Consider the following 22,713-nt stretch of genomic DNA (forward strand, 5'->3'; position numbering starts at 1 on the left):
GCCAAGGCGCTACCCGCGGGAGCAACTTTAGCCTAACTTTTTTCTAGAGAAGTCAACTTTTCTATCCCAACTCTGCCAGCAGCAACACCTCGGACGCGCAGACATGGCCGGACCCAGTGACAAGGCGCGTTTTTACCTCGAGCAGTCGGCGACCGAGCTGAACGAGCTTGAGCGCAAGAAAATCTTCACACGGGTATGCTAGCCCGCCATGCGCGCAACGCCAGCTTCGCTAACACGCCATAGGAAGAAATCAGCTCCATAGCGAAGAAGCGCTCGGATTTCGAGCACATTATCAATGCACGCGGCTCGCACCCCGAAGACTACATGCGATACATTGAGTTCGAGAAGAACGTCGACGCCCTCCGCCGCAAACGAATAAAGCGCCTGGGTGTACGGTACAAGGGCTCTGGTCAGCGCACCATCTACTTCCTCTACAACCGGGCGACGCGCAAATTCTCGGGCGACCTGGTACTATGGATGCAGTACATCGACTTTGCGCGCAAGGATAAGGCATACAAGCGGCTGAACGACATCTTCACATCTGTCGCTCGACTCCACCCCACCAAGCCCGACATATGGATCCTCGCGGCCAACTACTTCATGGATACGCAGGCGGACATTACGAATGCGCGAAGCTACATGCAGCGAGGACTACGCTTCTGCAAGAACTCCGAGGTTATGTGGCTGGAATACGCAAAGCTGGAGACCATTTACGTTGGCAAGATCGCTGGCCGGCGCAAGATTCTCGGTCTGGACATTGATCGTACAAAGAAGCCAGGCACAGACGAGGACGGCGACGAAGACATGATTGCGCTTCCCGAAGTGACGGCAGAGGATGTAAATCCCAGCCTGAAGCAGGACGATGGTGTGGACGAGGTGGCGCTGCAGAACCTGGCGTCTGCGCCAGTGCTCACTGGTGCTATCCCACTGGCAGTCTTTGACTCCGCCATGAAGCAGTTCCAGGGCAAGCCCAAACTCGCGGAGAAGTTCTTCGACATGTTTGCCGAGTTTAGTCAGCTAGCCTGCATACCACGCATCTTGCAGCACGTGCTAGATTACCTGCAAGAGAACTCTCCCCATGCTGTAGAAACTGCCATCTGCAGGTTCCGCATGCTGCTATTTGGCTGCGACCCAAGCGACCCGGAGATTGCCCTTGCATTGAGCAAGGCCCTGGACTTGATAAGCTCTACCGTTCAGCAACATCCCAAGGAGATTGCCTCCATCTCCGAAGTCGCTGTTCGACAATTGTTATCTCTGCATCGGTTACTCGCGGATAGCGATTCGTCCTTGCAGAAGGCGTCGCGTGCAGCACTCCGCAAGTATGTGCGAGCGATGGAAGACGGTCAAGGATCCGGCGATCAGGTTGCTAGATTGGGCGAATTGCTGCGGAAGCAAGGGAAGAAAGACGAAGCAAAGTTGCTATCTCAGACAGGCATCAAGTACTGGGCTGCGAATGAAACGCTCCAGAAACTTTCTGCCGTCACGGAAACGTGAAGGATCAAGGGACTTGGTCAGCAGACTAATCGTACCGAGCACTCGTGCATCAAGTATTCTTCCTATCTCTTATCGGGGGGCACGCCACACTACACCGCTACAGTCATGCTCGCACTATCGTGAGATGCACTACGATTCAACGGTAGAACCACGTCACCTGCACGTTGCGCTGAGCTATGGTGCTGTGGCAGGCCGCTTCCCCGCAGACCGCTTCACTCGTCACCCCGGCTTCGTCGCGACGTCTTCTTAGCGCTCTGCTGCTTCTTGCTCTTGAGGCGGCGCTCGTTATCTGCCTTCTGTCTGGCGTCTTATCAGCTTTCGGGCCGTCGCCTGGGCTATCGGAAGTGCGACGACATACAGTTGTTTGACACGCTGCACCTGTGCTGCCGACGTCTCGGCGGGCACAGCATCTTGTCCGGCTCGGGCAATGGCCTGGTATATGCGCCTGTAGCAGCTCTGAGCATTGTCGCTCTGCTTTCGACTGTCGTCGGCCTGGACTATTATAGCATTGGATCTAGCAGCAACGTAGCGAGAACGTCTAATTTCGCCATGTAGGGCTGCAGGGATGTGGTGCAGCAACGCGTCGAGAGGCACCTTCAACGTAGCTTTAGAATTGACTCTTGGTGCCCGTTTAGTATAGCGCCGTGTTAAAAAGTGGTGTAGTGTGTCATACTTGTTTACATTTTGGCCGCCCGGTCCTGATGATCTGCTGAAGCTCAATTCGCCAATGCTCTTGAAAGGGATCGTCTCTGCATGGAGCTCCGCGAGCCAGGCGCGTGCAGCCTGGACCTCGTCGCCAGTGGCACTGCTGCTATGCCCTCGACAGTGAATTATCCGGCGCACCGCTGGCAACTGCGCAGGAGGGAAGACTAGCGTGTGAAAAATGAAGCGTCGCAGCATGACGGTTGCGCAAATTGCTCACGTTGGCCTTTGTCAAGATGAGATCATGTCGCAACCGCAATAGCTCGAGCTAGGATCAACATGACCATTTTAACCATAAAACGGACGCTAGAAGCAGACTAAAACGCATCACGTGGACGAAGCTTAGCCAGGCAAGTTCTCGATTCCAGGCTCCTCGGAGTCGATGCGGCGCCGAATCCCAACATCTGCTGCACTACATCTCTCTTCCTGATATTTCCTGACTGCACCACCGTCTCTTGCCACTTTTACGGGGCCCGCTCTCGCTTCTGTGCCTGTGGCTGTCGCGTCTGCCTCATCCATCACATATACCTAGGTAGCATCTAGCCAGCCCCGCCATCCGCTCGTCTTCTCCTAGTGCTCCACCTGCAGCTCTCCAGCCCTTGTCGCGACGGTGCGTTTTCGTAGATGCTTTGAGTTGACTCCCTTCACCACGCCTTGTCTGCCAGCTCTGCGCTCTGGCTCCGCAGTCTACATGAGACCCAACTCGAGTCCGCCGCAACAAGCTGAGCACATACGGCACCAGTCGCTGACGCCCGAGAGCCCGCGCCCGCAAAACGTCCCGTCGCCCGCCAACATCCCCATCCTCGTAGAGCACATGGATGCGAACTATAGTCATGTCTCCCACAGCAACGACTCTGCCGCGCCCGCCCACAGCTCCCACGCGAACGCGAACACGTCGACGCCGTACTTCGCCGACCCATCTTCGACCGCCAGCTTCCAGAGTATAGGCGCACAAGGGGCAGGGCACGATGCGCCGGGGGCGTTCGCGCAGTCGGCTGCGTTTGGCGGCGGCATGGGTACGCAGCCGCATGATACCTCTTCAATGCAGAATTTCACCGCACAGCTCCAGTCGCGCGCTGCGTCGGCCACTGACGCGCCGCCGCCCGCTGCTCAAGGTCTTTCTTCTGCGTACCCATACCCCCATGACCATGCCTATGCTGCTCAGCAAGCGCCCGCCCAGTCTGCCCAAGGCGCTCACTACCAGACTGACGCGCACACTGGCTCCAATGTTGACGTACAAGCCCTCTTGGACTCTCTGACACCTGCTGCCAACAATGCGCCTGCAGCCCAATATGCCTCTGCACAAATGTCCTCCCAGTCGCCGCAGACACAGCACCATGCCTCGTCGTTGCCCTCGGCCACCAATCTTCCTGCTCGACCACCCACCCAAGAACAGCCCGCTACGCACCCCAACTATAACCCCAGCGATGACATCAGATCCTATCATCCACAAAGTCAGCAAGCTCCCGTTGCTCAGCAGAGAGGCAATGGCTCTCTTCAGCCCTTGAATGTGCAGAGTCAGGACTTTTCCACGCCCAGTCAGGCTCAGCAGCAGCCGGGTGATCGTAGCGAAACGCCCGACGATGAGGATCAGCGATGGCCGCCCGAGGTCAACAGGAGATACGAGGAGTTTTTGGATCAGGAGAGGAAGTTTGTGACGGAGGGGCAATGGGACCAGTTTCCCATGGGTTCGCGTCTCTTCATTGGTGAGCTGAGACTGTTTTTGCACCAAGGATGCGCCTAACCGATTCCTAGGAAACCTCCCCACCGAAAAAGTTACCAAGCGAGACATCTTCCACCGTTTCTACCGCCACGGCAGGCTTGCGCAGATATCAATCAAACAGGCATATGGCTTTGTCCAGTTCTTGGACTCGGAATCATGTCGCAGAGCTCTGGATGCCGAGCAAGGCCAGGCAGTGCGTGGCAGGAAGATGCGTATGTCATGTCAATCACTTCGCTACTGGACAGTGGACTAACTATGACAGACCTTGAGATCTCCAAGCCACAGCGCAACACGAAGAAGATCGAGCCGCCGAACCCAACACCGCGTCGACGTTCACGTTCGCCAGATTACAATCGGGGCGGTACAGGACCGGCACCTAGGGACAATCGTTATGTAGGGCATCCAAACTCCATGTCCCCTAGAGATCGACGTTTTCGTGATCGGGACGATTATCGGCCCATGCGATCGCCATCGCCGCGAGCCCCGCCTCGGGGTGTACGATCGCGGGACAGAAGCCGAGACAGATTTGATACGCGATACCGTAGCCGGTCCAGAACACCACCACGCAGGCACAGAAGCCCGTCCCCGCGTCGCGACTACACAGAGGATGGATTGGACCTGCGGCGCCGATTGCCCCACGAGGTGCCTGACATCCAGATTCTTGTGCTCAACGAAGGTCTCCCTCGGTAAGTTCGGAACCAACAGCTATTATATCAAGGTCGCTAATCCAGTGGTAGTGACTTCATCCGCTACGTCGAGGATACTTTCCGCTCGCAAAATCTCCGTAGTAATGTCCTGATATTGAGTGGTCGGTTCCCTGAACCAGCTGTAGTTCGAAGACAGATCCTTGAGGGAGTTTTGGCCATTGTGAGGCTTGATACTACTGGCCTTACCAAGGGCAAAGTTAGCGTCCAGATATTCGACCGACGTGGCGGTGCAAACAACGTCCAGTTCAACGGTACGATTGCTTATGATACACATGAGCGATTACTGACTCATGTGCCCAGAATATGCCGATCTTGACCCCACGACCGCTGGCCTCCTCGTCAACAATGCCAAACAAAGCCAATCTCGCCCGGTCCTGCCACCATCATCCTCGTACGGCTTCGCTCAGACCCTACCCCCGCACTTTCCCCAGCCAAACAACCCCTTCCCATCCCTGCCGACCAGTCAGCCGAATATCTCTAACCTCATTGCATCTCTCGACGGTGCGAGCTTGTCTCAGCTCCTCGGCGCAATGTCCGGCAATAATATGCCTCAGAATACGCAACCCGCGCCGAACCAGGGATTGAACGCTGATCTTGCACGCCTGCTAGCTCAAGTGCCTAGCCCTGCGCAAACACCTGGCTTCAGTGCTCAGTCCCAGCCGCATCTCGCACAGCTGGGCAACCAGTTCCCCGCGCTTGCTTCTCTTTTCGCCAACCAGAGCCAGGCTGTCGCTCCACCAGTGCAGACACCTACTCAGGCTGGCCCCGCGCCGGATATGAATGAGATCATGGCCCAATTGGCTCAGTATCAACGCTAAAAGTCCCATTCCGTACTTCCAGAAGCCTAGACAGCAAACACGGCTTTCTCGAACCTTTCCAACAGATAAACTCGACATTACTACAATAGCCCAAATCCTGTATACCGCTCCCTCCACACATGTATCGACATGGTGTATATCCAACCGATCAAACCCGACTGCGCCCTTTACCCAGCCCTTGCAAATAGCCATGTATCTCCCACGAGCCAGCTCATCGAACAGACAATAACCCATTCTGGACCCGTGCTATCTGCTTTGGCCATAACTGGTGAAGCTCCAAGGCCCTCGCATCCTCATTCCACGCAACAACACCATGGAGTACCCTTGCGACAATTCCCTGGCGACTTGTTCATTACCCACGTACCCACGCGACTCACGATTCTAGCGGCCTACCCCCTGGTTGACGTGCGAATTCAAACCTGGATAAGGCCCTGGTCCGATTCTTAACTGCTTTTCATGTTTTGCCCCTTTTCGTTTTCATTTCTCTGGCCTGCCCATGCCCGGCTCCTGTATCTTCTACGAGTTTCCTTGGTCCTAACGTATGGCGTTTCCTTTCCTTATCTGATCCGATTTAGCGTTCTGCGAGGTGTTACTTGGCGCACAATATGGATGCTACGCATATGTGCAAGCGGTTTTCATAGGTCATCGAGGGCTGGTTGGCGCTTTGAAACTTTTTTACGTTATTGTAGATATGGGTACGATCAGGCGCAGCCAGTGGTGGAATTGACGAAGGAATGCGGCGTCCATTACGGCATAGACAGGACATTTCAAATCATTCAGACTTCGCTGTATTGCTCAACATCATAGCGACGACTTTAAATGTACATCATGCAATCACGACGGTCATTAGTCTACCAAGTCGAGTTAGTGCAAACACGAGGTGTGATGACATCGTGTCGCGTGTCGGAGGCGCGCGGACAGGGATCAGCTTGACCCAGTTTTTTCTTTCCCTACGAATGAGAAACGTCACCACTAGAGCCCGCCCTCGCTCAGCGGCTACATGTACTTCAGCATTCGCAGAGTCACGTCCCTAACCACCCGATCAGGAAACCACTGCCGATGTTTTCTACCCTGGTCATACCGGCGCGATTGAATGGTGTCGTCGCAAACCTACAATGCCGCCGCGGTGTACACATGCGTGCCATTGCGCCAGCATTAGGAAGTCAGACGTGGCATGATGGATCGAGGAATACCACACAGAGGAGGATTCTTACAAAACGATGGGAGACACAAAGGAGGGCGTATGCCTCATCCACAGCGGCGTCGGTGAAAACCACAGGATATGGCGGGGCCATGCCACCTTCTCCCGCCAAAGCAACCAAGACGGCTATACCCACGAAGACAACTTCTCCCAGAAAGCCTCAGTCCCCCCCTCTCGTTCCTGCGCAAACACCCACCTCGAAAGCCACAACCGTCCCCACACTGCGAGCGAAAGAGAAACTGAACCCACCACCGTTCACATACGCCCCCGATATATCTGTTCCCGCACGAACACCAGAGCAGAACGTCGTCAAGTGGCTATATCGCGCCGGTCGCGCATACCTTACTTTCTACAAAACGGGCATATCGCATGTCCGGCAAACATCCAAACTTGCAAAGACGCTGCGCCAAAAGGCCGCTCAAACACCCAACAAAGATATAACCGAGGTTTTGTCAAGGGCGGAATGGCAGATTGTGCAAAGGAGTAGGCTAGACACTTTGAGATTGCCAGCGTTCGGCTTCTTGGTCTTGTTACTTGGAGAGTGGTTACCACTCGTTGTTATGTACATCACGCCCGTCATTCCAGAGGCATGCCGGATACCCCAGCAGGTCCAGCGCGCGTTACGCAAGCGTGAAGACAAGCGACAAGACCGGCTAAGAAGGATTGCTCTAGACGCCATGCGACTGATGAGCAGGGATCGACCACCTATTGGCAGCACATCTTCTGACACGCCTTCTGTCACCCTGCCAAAGAGTGGACAAGTCATGCCAGTCACCACGAAGAACTGGAACGAGATGACACTCTTTGAAATCTCGCTTACCGCCGCACAACTCGACTGCTATCCGGCGCTGTTCGACTGGCTTCCTGTCACAGCCCCCAAGTTCCTGTTGCAGCGCAATGTCAGGAAGAAGTTGGAGTATTTGAAGACGGACGACAAGTTGATTGAACGCGATGGCGGATGGGCAGCTCTCGGGAAGCAAGAGCTCGAGAGAGCTTGTGTAGATAGAGGTCTGCCTGTGCTTGGGAAGAGGGAGGATGAACTGAGGAAGGCGCTGGCGAAGCTCGAGGGCTGAGACGGCGCATGAGGGCGACAGCCAATTCGCACACGACTATAGATTACTATCAAGATGGTTAGACGATGTTCAGGAGCTGCTATAGACCTGTAGATATATTTGTTTGTCGGCGGTATGAACACGAGAGATACCCGAATATTATAATTCTCATGACCAAGTCGATAGATGCACTTACCCTTTGAACATGTTTTAAGCATAATCTAGGCACAGGCACACGTGAGAGAAGACCCGCAAAGTACAGAGCTGGCTTCCTCAGTTGTTACGTACTCTGCTCGGTTTGAAATTGTCTATGCAAATGCATGAATCGAAACAAACTTAGAGATGCGTTGGCGCGAGAACGCACAACGGCTATCGCGATTTCGACACGCGACAGCTTCCAGTCAAGGCAATCTCAAGGATATCAAATCTGCGGCGAAAATAAAGTGATGGGACGTATGTATGAGGCAGAAACGGCAAAATGACGCCCTTCACTCGCGCAGCGTCGGGAGCGACAGCATGGCGTTACCAGATTGGGCAAGTTGAGCAAAGCGTTGTCGATTACGGCACTATTGGAGGGGCAGAGGGCAGAAGGTCAAACGAGGGAAGCAAACGAGGGGCATGGCGGGGTGTTGTTGAAGGAGGGGTGGAGGGGCAAACATTTTTTTTCTGTTGAGATGGGTGAGGAGTGAGGGGCACGACGCGGATGAGGTTGCTTTCACCAACACTAATTTTCTTAGGGCGATGATCTGATGGGTAAATAACACGGGTCGGTAATGGTGAGAGGAGATGGAGATGCGTGGGACTTGGGGAATTTGTCGATGGAGGAATGGGTAAGATGGGTTTGTGGTATCTACTACTAACTTTTCTCTCGATTCTGATAGCAACGTTTAACGTTATCCGTCAAAACATTCATCTTTGCCATATGCAATTGGTTCGAATCTATAAGAGATTTTGCGGACTTTGGAGCTCATGATACAATCCAGTGCAAGAGACCAGGTTATTTGCGTTGAATGTCCCCAAAGAGAAATCATTGGATACATGTGCTTCGCATGTCCTATCGCAAACGACCTCATTGTTGGCAACTCTGCGAGTTATGCCACAACAGCAGTGATCAGGATCGTGTGTTGACCTTACTGACAATGCAGTCTTTACAATACTCCATTTTGCCTCATCTGCGACCGGATATCTGGTGGCATGTCATCATGCTTCTGAGCAACGCGGCTACGCCTCAACACTACCCACTCCCTTCGAAGATACGTTCTTGTCGGTATGACGCGGGCCTGGAGGTAATGCAAACGTTTGATAGGGATACGGGAATGTAATGGAGGCCCTCCATCGTGGCGCGATCTCCGACGTCTATGATCATCTTTGCACCCGCCTAGTAAGTCCAAATATATTGGTGAGAAGATTCCACGGAAGCTGTCATAGTACGCAGAATAAACTGTGAAGTCGTCGTGTAGATATTGTTTCGCTGCGAAGAAGAAAAATGTGATACCTATTCTGCCAGTACCAGATCGCAAAAAGGTTCAAGATGGAAGTACGCACAGAGACCCACGGATCGCGTCTCAGAAGATGGCACGGTGGCCGATTTAGTGGCAGTGATCAATTGACTAACGGGTTCCAGAGGCGACTAGTATTCGCACAGCCAAGTCAAGCTCACCGAGGTATTGACGTATACTATACATTTGTAATCGAAGAGTCACTTGACACCTTGGCGAGATAGAGGTACTTGAGTAACGATACAGTGTTCCTTGGTGCGTTGCACAATGTCGAGAGATGGATGCGTGTGAAGACTGTGCTGGACAATCGAGCTTCTGGATACGTGACCACAATTTTGGCTGTGATTAGCTGGAGTTGAAAGCACAGTCGGTGGCGTGTCACATGGACGGAAACTAAGAAACAAAGGTGCAGTTAGAGAGAACAGAGGAAGTGTGGTTGCCGCTGGACTGCCGCGAGAATTCTACAACCAATGGGCGGTGTTGGAGAGGCGATTACATTATGCCTCGGCATCTTCCCCAGACGTTGTCTGCAGGCAGGCGCTCTTGCTCCACACAAAGACGGAGCGCTGCGCGGAGAGGGCTAGCTCATCTCGTAGACCGAGGCCAAACGTCTAGAGACCCATAATGTAGTCGCGTCTGCTGTTCGCTCTCCTTTCGTCCTACGGTCCCTTAAACGTCCTCTTGCCACGCATCAGGTCGTACCTTCCTCCACCCGTCGCCTCCTTCCCACACACCGTCGACATGCCTCACGCCTCCCTCACCCGCGATTCGGTCGCCTCGCACAACACGCCCGAAGACCTCTGGTGCATCATCGACCACAAAGTCTACGACCTCAGCGAGTTCGTCGATGCCCACCCTGGCGGCTCCGTCGTGCTCGAGCAAGTAGCCGGCCAAGATGCGACGACGGCGTTCTACAACCTACACCGACAGGAGGTCCTTGACAAGTATCAGGAGCTATGCATCGGCACCATCGAGGGCGAGAAGTCCGAAGTGATTGTCGGAAAGCCTGGCGACCTGAGCCCAGTGCCATACGCGGAGCCATTGTGGTTGCGACCGCAGTTCAAGAGTCCCTACTTCAAGGAGAGCCATCGCGCGCTGCAGAAGGAGGTCCGCAAGTTCGTCGACACACACGTCACGCCCGAGGCGCAACAAAAGGAGAAGGATGGTACATACATCAGCCAGGAGTTGATCGACAAGATGGCCGCGAACGACATGCTAGCTATGCGCCTTGGGCCTGGAAAGCATCTTCACGGCAAGAACCTGATGGGTGTCGTCAAGGGCGAGGAGTTTGACTACCTCCATGATCTTATCCAGGCACAGGAAGGTGTACGCGCCAACGCGCGTGGCTTCCAAGACGGCAACATGGCAGGCATGACCATCAGCTTGACAGCTGTCTTGCAGTGGATGCCTGAATCTGAGCTGAAGACGCGTGTGGTCAACGAGGTGCTGAGTGGCAAGAAGAAGATGTGCCTAGCCATCACCGAGGCTTTTGCTGGATCAGATGTCGCCGGCATTAGGACCACTGCGACCTTGACACCAGACGGCAAGCACTACATCGTACGAGGCACAAAGAAGTGGATCACCAACGGAATGTTCAGCGACTACTTCGTCACAGGCTGCAAGACGGACAAGGGCTTCTCCGTCCTGCTCATCGAGCGTGACGAGGCCGTCGAGACTAAGCTGATCAAGACGAGCTACTCCACCACCGCCGGCACCGCATACGTAGAGTTCAATGATGTGAAGGTACCAGTAGACCACCTGTTGGGCAAAGAGCATCAGGGCTTCGTCGTTATCATGTCCAACTTCAATCACGAGAGGTTTATGATGGCATGCGCCGTCATCCGACAATCGCGAACCGTTGTCGAGGAGTGTCTCAAGTGGTGCAACCAGCGGATTGTCTTTGGGAAGAAGCTGATAGAGCAACCCACCATCCGTCAGAAGTGAGTATTGCCTCCAAAGATAGCTTCTTGTCCCATCAGTGCATCCGTCGGATGAGACCTCACTACCTTACCTTGCTTGCACCGCTGAAGCTAAATCCGATTGAACGCTACTGACAATACTCCAGGCTTGCAAAGATGATCTCACATGTCGAGGCCAACCAAGCATGGCTAGAATCTATTGCCTACCAGATGACGCACATGTCGTACGCTCAGCAATCGAAGCTGCTTGGTGGACCTATTGGCCTACTCAAGTCGTTCGCCACTCGCTCTGCACACGAGATTGCAGATGAAGCCGTCAACATCTTCGGAGGTCGCGGAATTACGCAAGGTGGTATGGGCCGGGTGATTGAGCAGTTCCACCGCACGTACAAGTTTGATGCTATTCTTGGAGGTACCGAGGAGATTCTCAGTGACTTGGGCGTACGGCAGGCGATGAAGGACTTCCCCAAGAGCATGTTGTAGGCGGGTGTTGGAAGCGGTGTATACTAGTAGCGTATTGATATTTAGTGTAAGGCGGTATTTGCCACGCCGAACAAGCCAAGATGCACAAGTACAAACTCTAAAGCGGTGCAGAAGATTGTGAAACGCTTCTAGAAGCAACGGCAATGCTGTGACATGACGGAAATAACGTATGCGCGGGGAAAGCCCATGTTTGGACGTGTTTGACCATGCAGGCGTACAAATCGATGGACGTGTCTCCAGTACCAAGGTTCCGACCGCGCACCGATCCAAGCGGTAGTGGCACAGACGATAGATGATGGGCGGATGATTGCATGACTCCAGATGATCAACGGCAGGGCCGCAGCGAGTCGGAGCATTAGGCCTTGTGCATATGTCGTAACGAAGCATGTCCAATCGACGCGAGGCGGCGATACTCAACACCAAGGATGCGTGTCGTTGTTTTATGACGATAGTCGTGCAGCCTCACACAGCGCATAGCCGTCATGCACGCGCCACGACGAGGGCCAATCGTAAACACTGGCGCAGGCCGGGCTCAGCGCCTCATCCGGCACAGCAGAATGCCAGGCGCTGTCGTCCACGTGTTACACGTCTGAAAGCGGCAACAAGCGAGGGTATGCATGAGACGCGATCTAGATTGCATTTCACAAGTGGCAGACAGACCGGACGCGCGATACGTGTCACATGCAAAAGGCAACTCGGGCGAGGGATGGGGTGCGAGTATATGCACGACCGCATCGGACACGTGAGACGTCGTTGTTCTGGCAAAGGCAAGACTGGCGACAAAAGCAGCGGGTGGATGGGTGAGAGTGTGAGAGGTTGGTGATGGTGATGGATATGGAATACCATGGAAGAAGTTCGGCTAGTCGCCGCCGCCCTGCATCGGGGAGGCAAAGACGCGCTGCGAACGCATATCGGCTCGAGTCGTGTGCAGTTTAGCAGTGCCATCGGTCGGACCAAGCCGTGGAGGCACCAGTGACAGCATGGGGCTCCATCTGCCTTTCTTTAAGAAGCGGTCTGCGTCACCTTCACCTACTTGATCTCCATCTGTCACCCACACCTGCTGCTGCTGAACTATTCACTCTTAGTCATACCACACACCTTGTCGCCTCTCGTACACACTGTTCTCTACCCCGTCGACTATCGCCGTTATCTAGCCGCGCCGCAGCGTCATTACTACTCGCCGAGCACCCCAGCCTCACCCAGGGCTCCCTCACGACTCTCCCAGACCACTCCCTCCACCACCGTCTCTCCACCGTCTCTACACCGTCACCATGCGCCGCTCGTCCAGCATCAGCAGCATCAGCTCGTCCAGCTCGGAAGCCGAGGAGACGATGCAGATCTTCGTCAAGACCGTGTCCGGCAGCAACAGTAAGTCGTCGCCGCCACCGTTCCGAGGCTCGGAACCAGGCGCATCATGAAGTCACGGCAAGGGCTAACACTGTGCACAGCAATTCCCCTCACAATCCCTTCAAATACATCCATAAGCACGCTGCGCTCTCTCCTCGCCCTTCGCACCAACCTCTCCGCTCCCTCGGACCTGCGCATCGTCCACGCCGGCAAGCACCTCTCGTCACCCGACACCACCCTGGCTGATTACGCCATCGGACCCAATTCCACTCTCCACCTCGCCCTCCCTCTGCGCGGCGGAATGCCCCCCAAGAAGGTCCGCTGCTCCTTCAAGGACTGCAAGGACCGCGCCCAGCCCATCGTCGGCGACTGCGGCTTCTGCGAAGGCCGACACTGCAGCCGTCATCGCATGCTCGAGGACCACAAGTGCGTCGGACTCGAGGACTGCAAGAAGGAGAGCCACGACCGGAATGCGGATAAGCTGAACAGCGAGCGCACCGTTGCGATCAAGGGCGTTTGAGTCGCGGCGCTTGGGACACCCACGGCGTACGCCTGGTCATGACTCTACCTCGAGCGATTTGGTCATCGGCCATCTGCAGCTCTGCCTCCACGCGCCGAACCAATGGCACTGGGGGCTTTGTCTTTTTATTCTTGCTCTTCTTGATTGCAAACATGGCATAGTAATCTTTGATCCCCGGAGCATGGCGTTTTGAGGGTAGCGTCTAGCGAACTGTATTTATAGCTAGAGCAATGACAGCCGTTCTATATGAATATTCCCACTGGCGACGTAATGTGATGTCTTCTATTCTATTGATAAGTATCTCATGCTTCTTACGACGGCATTCTGGCTGGTGAAGCGAATGCAACATGGTCTCGCGAATCCTCACCCTACAACCTGATCGTGAAATTCATCTGAAGTATCTCGAATGTAGCAACGTAATGGTAAGACAATGACTAAACGTGAAGATAGATACGTCGTTGTAATTGACTGCGTGGCAGGATGAAATTACGCACCTAACCTACATATCCACCAAAGCTCACCCTGTCTTCAGAGCGCACTCTTGGTCAAATCGCGGATTTCTGGCCGTTTTGTCAGCGTCTTGTTTTCCTCAAGTAATCATACGCGCGTCGGTCGGCGATGTTTCGGGTCCCCTCAACACCTTTCATTCGACCTTGCGTGCTTGCACACGTGCAACTCCGAATGATTTGCGAGGTATGTGCTGTCCATGTCCACGTGGAATATTCAATAAGACGATAGATGTGGGTATTGTGAAGAAGCAGATGGACTCTGATAGTCTCTAGCCTTGTTAGCGGTTCCGCCCAGAGAGAACGGCGACATTGTGGGTTGGCTCGGATTTGCCCGAAAGTGGCGTGAGTGTGTCTGAGTACGAGCGAACATGATCGCAGGTCGCTATGAGACGAGAAAAACGGACTCGGCGAAGACGTAGGAAAAGACTATTGATTTGAAGGAAAGAGAACACTAGTAACGGATTTGCGACTTCTCATTGCCCTCGAAGGAGCCTCTCTTACCTGGAGTATATTACGATAGACCTCCCAGCAGACATTGCCTGCCTTAGCTGACTTCTAATATAGTCTACGGTGGGATTTTGTTGTTGTCAAATCTGGTGCTGAATGCCGACTAGGTGTTGGTTTTCTGTTGCTGGTCTCGTAGCGACACCATGCTTACCCCCGGGACGTTTGATTGCGCCGCGGACTCACCTACCTGAGGGTACCTGTGATGAACCCAAGATTGAGTTTATTGTGCCCGTATGGATCTCTCGGTATTCTCGGGGACTGCGCTCTGACAGCATAGCCGTGAACGTGCCTGACGCTCCTTGCTTGTTGCCCGCTGCATTGAGCTGCCTTAGGTACCAAGTCTTGGAAGAAAAGCACGACAGCGCCCAACCCAAGGCCTCTGCACACTGCTCAGACATCTTCTGCGCTGACATGTGCGCCCGAGTATTACATGTTTGCGAGTCGTGGATTCGTGCCGCATGAAACCCCTTTTCGCGCGACTCGAAACTCAACGCCACGAGCGGCGCTGGGATTTCCGCTCCGCCTCAACGCCCGCTATGTGTGGCGACTCGACTTGAACTGGTGTTCGACATGGAATGCGGCGGCTGTCGGCCTTGGGTGCCGTCTTGTCTTTTCCAAGACGGAGCAGCTGTCGGAGCTCTAACAACGTGGCGATTCGGCCCTGCCCAGTTGTGCCCAGCAGATGACAAGAATGATCTGAGGCAGGTATCGCAACATCATCTCTTCTTCATTATATCACGTTCCGCTCTCCGCTCCGCCCTGATGGACCTCGCTTCGAATCTGCGACTTTGTGGGTGCGGGATCGCGTCTCGGACTTGGTTCTCCAAGTGGCCTGACGTTGACACACGGAAACTGCATGCCGCCACAAGGATTCGTTCCCTTCGTTCGCCGTGGCGTTCCGCTCGTATTTGCTTGTTTTTTCCACAGCGCTATCGCTGAGCATCCAAAACAGACTTTCAGGGGCTGGATTGTGGGTGGCTCGGAAGAATGGAATGGACAGGAATATTTTCTGGGTGAGTTTTCGTTTCAGTGGAGGGCTTGGCGTCACTATGCACAGTGGAAGTACCGGGAGCCTGACTGCTGGCCCGCACCGAAACATGGACTAATGGGTTCCAGATAATAGATTCTGTCGGATTAGAGTATGGACACGAGATTGTCGAGAGCTGATCCCAGCTTATTGAACTGTCGATTGTTGAATGAGGCTCCGGATGGGCGCGCTTCCGCAAAACCACCACCGTGCGGTACCTGGGTAGCGACCCAGCATGTTCGGCCGCCGCTGACAACAACAGGCGAAGACTGTCGGCAGTCAGAACCTGATGGAGCCCCCGAGTATCTACCCGTGAAGCTGCGATCGAAGCCTAACGCCGCAGCCGCTGTCAAAGCTGCTTATCGGACGAGACGCGGATGCCTTATCCAACCAACCCAGAATGTCAACCAACCCTCAACAGCTGAATCATGACATGGGGACGCTGCGCGGAGAGACTGCGGCACCATGTGGTGACACGGCAGAGTACTACGCATGACGATATCCACTGCTCAACGTTCGGCTCCGGAAGAACTTCGTGAGAACGTTAAGGAAGTCCCCGGTTTTCGAAAGTCCGCGTCCCCATGGGCCTTTTGTGGAACGCGCCTGACGTAGTTGATGGAGTCCGCGGGAACCCAGCATGGACCTCGCCATCATTACAAGAAACTAGCCGTCACAGCGGAGTGAAGCTTCCAAATTGACCGCTCCCGTGGCAAAATGCAAATCAGACGTTTAGCAAACCACACGACTAAGAAGTCTGAGACAAGATAACATTGTCTTTTGTCGTTGTTGTTTGCGTAACGTGCAGCGCAGCTCTGCGCGGGATGCTTCTTTGTTTCTTCTCGGCTCTTGGGCACCTCCCGACAGGGGAGATCTGCACAGACCTAGGAAGATGTCGGGCTTGGATTTGTTTCCAGATCTGATTAGAAATAGTGCCTGGGGCTCGTCTCGACGCTGGATCGGGTCGATGCTGGGCGAGGGTTGCCAGAACGCGTAATTGCCACGGCCGACACCTGGCTTGGCAGAGCAAACTCTCTGGAGGTAGCGTCGCTGATCCCCAGTCCTGACTCCTCCTCCACTTCCTTACCCCAACTCCGTCTATGCTCTTTCCGAACGTTCGAATCCACCCTCCGCGCGTCGCCTGTCAACAAAAAATGCACCCCAGCGGCCATTCGCGCCGACAGTTGCGCGTGGCTGAAACATGTCATCGCAAGGCAGGGTGACGAGTTCGCTGCAGCCACACCCGCACTGTCTGATAACCCTCTCAATATGATACGGCTTCATCGCGGCGGCGGGAAGAAGCAAGCATCGAAGCCAGCGTGGGTGTTGATACTTGGCAAAACGCCCTAGCCGTCGATCTCTAGGCATGCCTCTGAAGCGGTTGTGGCTGTGTTGAAACTCAAGATAACGAAGCAACGAACCGCACCGGCCCGCTGATCTTGTTACACTGCCAACTTTAGCGCGACTTGTCTGTCATGTACTCGACATGTTGCGCCTAACACTCAACCCTCGTCGGCGGTGTCGCCGAGCTTGCAACGCCGATATTCTGCACTGGCTTACGCGCTTTCACTCAGGCCGTCGGCCGTTGCATCCGCTTTCCTGGAGAGACTGCCAGAGTCGCAGCATTCTCGGCGGTGTCACCGCGAGAGTACTCATTCTTGACCCTTGCAATATAACTGGGCCGGCCAAGGCGGAATTCGTACATCACTACTCGAGCACATTCTTGGCATGCCGACCCAATCGAGCCTCATCACTCATCACATCTCGCCCGCTGATACTACGCCAAGGGTCGGGGGCCCGCTCCGCTATTTCACCCAACCTTGTCAGGCGCCTCAACCCCTATAATCGCCTACCAGATGTCTATGCCCACCGGCAACTTCGTTTTGGTGGAACAAGCCAAGAGCGCACAGCCTATGAGCAATCTCGACATCCGCACACGCGGTTGTGGGATAGGGCATGCGGCGTCTACGTACCGTGGTAGTCTTGCCCAGTGCGTTCCAATCCCGTTTGTTGTTACGCACGTTGAGGAAGAAGGGGTGGCGATGCCCAGCTTTGTAACAAATGAGGTCACTAGAGACAAAGCATGCCTCCCTTGGAGCCGGCATGGTTGGCATGTTTTCACGACAACGAGTAAGCGTGGGGAAGTCCAAACGCGAGATGCTCCGGAGAATCCACGACCGCCGATCGCTCTCACACCGGATTAACGCGGCGCACTAAACCTTTGGGCCGCCGGGCATTTGAACCATCTAAAAGAGTAATGAAGTATACCCTGCTGCCGGCGGAGTTCAGACGCCCGTATTGCCTTGGCTTCTCTTGGGCTTGCACCCTTGCGTTGCTTGTGCGTTGCTACTGCCATTGCCCCATTACACGACCCGTTTGACTACCACGTCACTATGGGAGGAGCCAGCCACATTCTACATGGGGGTTACGCGCGTGCTTAACGAAGTGGAGCCGTAAAAGAACCCTCTATCAATCTAAGCCTTGGGCTCGTTCCCCATATCCCATGCCTGCTTCCACATGAGTACCGTACTTATACCCTCATCTCCGCCGCTTTGACAGCTGATCGTTTCCGTACCTTTTCACCAGTGCGTCCATTTGAGCGCTTCCCCTCCAACACGTGCTATCCGTGTTGAGCATCTTATCGCGTCATCGTCAAACACCTTTTCAGATAACTGATTGCTCCTTCCACCTTTACCTCACGGCCCGCACCTTCAGTAAACACCGCCAACATGCCACCTACCAAATCTTCATACAAAGAGAGTCGGCAGTACAGCGAAGGAACGCTGCCACTCTCCGAAGCACCAACTGCGACCAATTCGATGCGAGACGAATCCCGACATGCCAGTGTCGACACACTTGACGAACCCAACTGGCCGCAGTCATGGCGTGCCTACGCCTGTCTGCTGGGCTGCTTCTTTCTCATGTTCAACTCGTGGGGTCTTGTCAACGCCTACGGCACGTGGTCTTCGTACTATGTGGGCCACTCACTGCGAGGTGTTGACCAGCTTGAACTGAACCTGATCGGATCGACTCAGTCCTTCATTGTGCTCCTGCTTTCCAACGTAGTTGGACGCCTCTTGGATGCGGGGCACTCGCGCAAAGTCATCGGCTGTGGCACTTTCCTTGTGCCCTTTGGGCTTTTCATGCTCTCTGTCGCACACCCCAGCGATATTGAGGCCATTGGAAGCTTCGGTCCAATTTGGGCAACTCAAGGCCTAGTGGTAGGCTTGGGCATGGGAACCTTCTTTGTCTCCAGCTCTCAAGGTGAGTGGTAATTGATACCGTGAATTGCCTGTACTGACTCTCTCCCAGTTGCTTCAACATGGTTTCCCAAGCGCAGAGGTCTTGCCGTAGGCTATGTCGCCTGCGGTGCCAGTGTAGCAGGTGTGATCTACCCTAGCATGCTCCGCTTCCTGATTCAATCGGTCGGTTTCAACAATGCAGTACGCTATGTCGCGACTCTCACCTCAGTGACCTGCATCTACTCTTTCATCTTCTGCACCCCAGACCCCGCCCACGAGCACCACGAGCCGAAGAGCTGGGGCAAGCTCAGGACTTGGTTCGACACTGAGGCCTTCAAGAACAAGGCTTGGTGCTGGTTCACTGCAGCCGTCGCCTTTATGTTTTTTGGTTTCTACCCAGTCTTCTTCAATCTCGAAGAGGTCAGTATTCCTACACTGTTCCTCATGCTTGTAGCTAACAATGTCTAGTGGGCATCAGTGCGTGGCTTTGGCACCCGCGACCGTACCGGCTCATCAGTAAGCCCTGCCGACACTACCGACAAACCCCTTCAAACCTTCTGGCTCCTAGTCATCATGAACGGAGCTTCGACTGTCGGACGGATGCTCCTCGCTCACTTCTCGGACAAGGTCGGCGCCCTCAACATGCACATCGGCTCTCAGTTCACCGCATCCATGCTCACACTGGTTCTCTGGACACTAGCTGGATCAGAGACTGATGCGATTGCCTTCTGCGTCGTCTTCGGTATCTTCTCTGGCATGGTCATCGGCCTTCCTCCTGCGTCCATCGGCAACATTCTCAATTGCTCCTACACTGCGCCTGGCACTACTCACTTCGCAAAGAAGAAGCTTGGTCACTGGACGGGTATGATGTACACATTTGCTGCCATCCCAGCTCTCGCCGGTCCCGTCATTGCTGGTCATCTCATCACACAATACAACACCTACATCACCGTCCAGATGTGGTCCGGTGCCAACCTGATGCTCTCATGTATCTGTATGGCCGTATCCCGGTGGTATCTACCATGCGATAACGGCGAACATGCGAAGGAGGCAATCGCGCGCAGACTTAGCAAAGCTGAGACAACCGAGAAGCGCAGGGCCAGTGACCCCAACTCACCTGACCCTCTATCACAGGCCCCTACCCGGGTGCCCAGCAACGCAGGCTCATTGCGTACTTCTTCTGACACCCAAAATGATGCTGGTAGGATGGTTTAGCAGTCTTCCCTATACTCGGTGGCTTGATATCCGTTTTCATTCCTTGTTTGTGTTTTCTGCAAGGCGTCTGGAGCATCACTTAACGAGGTTATGACCGCTTCACATTCGTCTTAGCACGGAGGGGTTCTTGATTTCTTGCTTTGGGCTCTATACATGTTCAGCCGCTTTCGCTACTATTTTCTGCTAGACTTTTTCCACGGAGGACATCGAGGGTTCCCACCGACCAAAACTTTCCGTTTTGAATTACGATTCAAGACAAACGTAGGCGCAGGGAGCTCCCTCGATCAGGGTTGAGCATCAGTTTACGGGCTACAACGCATAGAATCAAAACCATGATCTTCTACTTTGACTCTCATCCTCGATCGTGATACATCGTCTGGACATGTTGCTCTAGAGGAAGCGCGCCCGCCTGCTTCCGAGAACCCAGATGTCGCGCGCGGTTCTTCACCGCTCCACTTGCTCAGGTTTCCACACCATTCCATACCGACACATTTGGGCTGCCACGCTGTAAGCGCCCCACGGACAAGAAAAACCCCTCAAATTACGTGCACACATCACGAGTTCATCACAAACTCCCGTCGCAATGGTTCAAATTGATCACTGTTCCGGCTCGGCAGTTTGAACTTCCGCAAAAGCACGTCCTGTAGATCCCGGTTCTGTGAAGATCGCAATCTGGAACTTGATCGATGTGCAGAAGCTGCGTTTCGCATTTTCGAAGGAGTAAGTTCCGAGGTGCGAAGGTTTAGAAGCGCTCATGTACGACTTCGTTAGTGTTGCTTTGAGGGCAGTGTTAGCGTACAGTGTCTTCTTCCGAAAGGCAGCTGGGCCGGTGCCTAATTCTCCTTGATGACATACATGAACGTGTCGCATTCTCGTTGGCGTGGTGTGTCGTGAATGTACTCAGCCACCTTTGGTCTACCACTGCATCGGAATGGCAGCGATCGATCGACAAAGCCCGCGATGCGCTGTAGTAACTTTCAGTATCTATGCGCAAATTCTGGCCAGGCGATCCTGTGCTTCGAGAACAATGGGCGGTTCCTGACGTTTCTGTGGTACCGAACGTTGAGGTGGTGACACATAGCCAAACATCGAACCTTTTCGTTGGCAGCGCTCGAGTTCCGTGGTCGAGACCGGATCTTGGGACGACGCAAGGTCACACATTCTTCGTCCTGTTAAGGAATGTGTAGTATCTCAGGTACTCAAAAGACTGGAGACGGTATATTGGCAATGTACACATGCTTACACCCGTGATCGTAGACCACTGATCTCTTGTCTCGGAACAGAACGGAGAGGAATACCGAAGTCGTCAGCCCAAGAATTGAATGCACGCAAGCCCACCCAGAGTGCCAACGCCCAGGTTCAAGGCATTGCTTCGTTGCAGCAAGGGGCAGATGCCTGTGGGGTGCCGGTAAAACCTTGCGCATATGCGCAATATTTACCCATAGCAGTATTCTTCCATCACTTGCATTCCATCTCGCATCAAGGAAGCACTAGTCAGATGCCAGGTGGGAGGCTGAAGACCAGCCTCAATATCTTGGGATGATTAAGACCATCCCTGCATTACCGCACTTATCGCATCCACCTTTGATCTTGCGGTCGAAACGCATGGGCCGAGATTCCGGTATCTTGGCGCTTGGGAACCACGATATTGGATGATTTGGTTCGTAATGGGTATGTTGGGAGGTGTGGTCATCTGTACGCTGCTGCGCTGGTTCCACAGTTGTTTGTGAATCTGGTACGTTCCGCGGACGCGTGCAATGTTACCTGAACAGATAGCCGGAAAACACAGAATTAGTAGAGTCCCAAACGGGATGAGAGAGTTTTTGCTGTGGAACACAAGATGCGTGCCATGGCGGGCGATGTAACGGGGGAAAATTGGTGTAGTTACATGGCTGTGGCGCTTTGAGCGGAAGTCACACTGACCACCAACGCATCTGGAGAAGAGATGAGAGTCATGTTAGCATCTCTGGGGTAGTCTAGTATGCTGCTGATCAACGTCGATGCCATTCCGATGCGGTCGTCTACTTCCAAGGTTCCTTGGCATTTCGGTAGAATGGAAAGCGAACCAGATTCCCAAAGTCATAACAAGTCTAGCACAACTTCCAAGACTTGTCCCAGAAGAGCGGCTCTGAGGGAAATCCACAATGATACACCTGCTGAGCCACCACCGGAGTGCCCAAGCCGAGAAGTACATGCCCCCCCTCGAGGATAAACAACAAGCAAGCCTTAGCCCAAACAAGCGATGCAAAATTCCCTCGTTCCGTCTTGACCTTCCTTCACAGTCTTGGCATTGCACTTGCAGCGGCTGTGGCTCATCTATATAGCGGGAAGCCAAGCAATCCGCTCGTCTTGTCGCGGCAGCTCATCCTGCGGTGAGAGCGGGGCCCAGGGTCTCCATGGTACATGATTAGATTGGCATCGGCGCGAAATCTGTATCCGGTAGGCACTACGCCGTGCGTGGTCGTCGCACCAGAGATATTGGTGCGTGAAGGTGGTTGGTGGCATTTGATGTCTCCTGTTTCGGGAGCAGGTACATGATGTCGATGTACATATACCAAGTAGCGCGGCAAGCTTGGCTGCATTGCGCAATGCCGATCAGTATAGTGAGGACAGATTTATAGTCTAGATCGGATTCGCATTTGGGCTAGAAACAGTCATATGACGGTGAAGCGTCTGGATGCGCATGTACAGTTGAATCGTAAAATCGCTGCTTGGCTATACGGAATCTGTGGCTCAGGACTCCCGACCAAG

The 22,713-nt window shown here is 54.0% G+C and overlaps 7 protein-coding genes across 7 annotated transcripts; 6 read left to right on the forward strand and 1 right to left on the reverse strand.

Annotated features, from left to right (window-relative positions):
* Positions 1-103: 103 nt before the first annotated feature.
* Positions 104-1,494, forward strand: J4E78_001954 (uncharacterized protein; the record flags this gene model as incomplete). The annotated part of the gene is made up of 2 exons (XM_049362605.1): positions 104-193; positions 244-1,494. 2 exons carry the CDS (start codon positions 104-106, stop codon positions 1,492-1,494), a joined length of 1,341 nt encoding a protein of 446 aa, XP_049225197.1.
* Positions 1,495-1,706: 212 nt separating this feature from the next.
* J4E78_001955 (uncharacterized protein) lies at positions 1,707-2,394 on the reverse strand (the record flags this gene model as incomplete). Its single annotated transcript, XM_049362606.1, has 4 exons — positions 1,707-1,794; positions 1,853-2,008; positions 2,096-2,113; positions 2,168-2,394. The coding sequence occupies 4 exons, from the start codon at positions 2,392-2,394 to the stop codon at positions 1,707-1,709; spliced, it is 489 nt and encodes a 162-aa protein (XP_049225198.1).
* Positions 2,395-2,887: 493 nt separating this feature from the next.
* J4E78_001956 (uncharacterized protein) lies at positions 2,888-5,444 on the forward strand (the record flags this gene model as incomplete). The annotated part of the gene is made up of 5 exons (XM_049362607.1): positions 2,888-3,902; positions 3,952-4,131; positions 4,182-4,605; positions 4,657-4,877; positions 4,927-5,444. The coding sequence occupies 5 exons, from the start codon at positions 2,888-2,890 to the stop codon at positions 5,442-5,444; spliced, it is 2,358 nt and encodes a 785-aa protein (XP_049225199.1).
* Positions 5,445-6,578: 1,134 nt separating this feature from the next.
* On the forward strand, positions 6,579-7,718 carry J4E78_001957 (uncharacterized protein; the record flags this gene model as incomplete). Its single annotated transcript, XM_049362608.1, has 2 exons — positions 6,579-6,582; positions 6,724-7,718. 2 exons carry the CDS (start codon positions 6,579-6,581, stop codon positions 7,716-7,718), a joined length of 999 nt encoding a protein of 332 aa, XP_049225200.1.
* A 2,219-nt stretch (positions 7,719-9,937) lies between these two features.
* J4E78_001958 (uncharacterized protein) lies at positions 9,938-11,598 on the forward strand (the record flags this gene model as incomplete). The annotated part of the gene is made up of 2 exons (XM_049362609.1): positions 9,938-11,136; positions 11,262-11,598. 2 exons carry the CDS (start codon positions 9,938-9,940, stop codon positions 11,596-11,598), a joined length of 1,536 nt encoding a protein of 511 aa, XP_049225201.1.
* Positions 11,599-12,869: 1,271 nt separating this feature from the next.
* Positions 12,870-13,465, forward strand: J4E78_001959 (uncharacterized protein; the record flags this gene model as incomplete). Its single annotated transcript, XM_049362610.1, has 2 exons — positions 12,870-12,966; positions 13,047-13,465. The coding sequence occupies 2 exons, from the start codon at positions 12,870-12,872 to the stop codon at positions 13,463-13,465; spliced, it is 516 nt and encodes a 171-aa protein (XP_049225202.1).
* A 4,769-nt stretch (positions 13,466-18,234) lies between these two features.
* On the forward strand, positions 18,235-19,962 carry J4E78_001960 (uncharacterized protein; the record flags this gene model as incomplete). The annotated part of the gene is made up of 3 exons (XM_049362611.1): positions 18,235-18,769; positions 18,818-19,167; positions 19,216-19,962. The coding sequence occupies 3 exons, from the start codon at positions 18,235-18,237 to the stop codon at positions 19,960-19,962; spliced, it is 1,632 nt and encodes a 543-aa protein (XP_049225203.1).
* Between the last annotated feature and the right edge of the window lie 2,751 nt (positions 19,963-22,713).

This window comes from Alternaria triticimaculans (assembly GCF_023758025.1).
Source record: "Alternaria triticimaculans strain BMP 0046 chromosome Unknown scaffold_2, whole genome shotgun sequence".
NCBI classification, from domain to species: domain Eukaryota; kingdom Fungi; phylum Ascomycota; class Dothideomycetes; order Pleosporales; family Pleosporaceae; genus Alternaria; species Alternaria triticimaculans.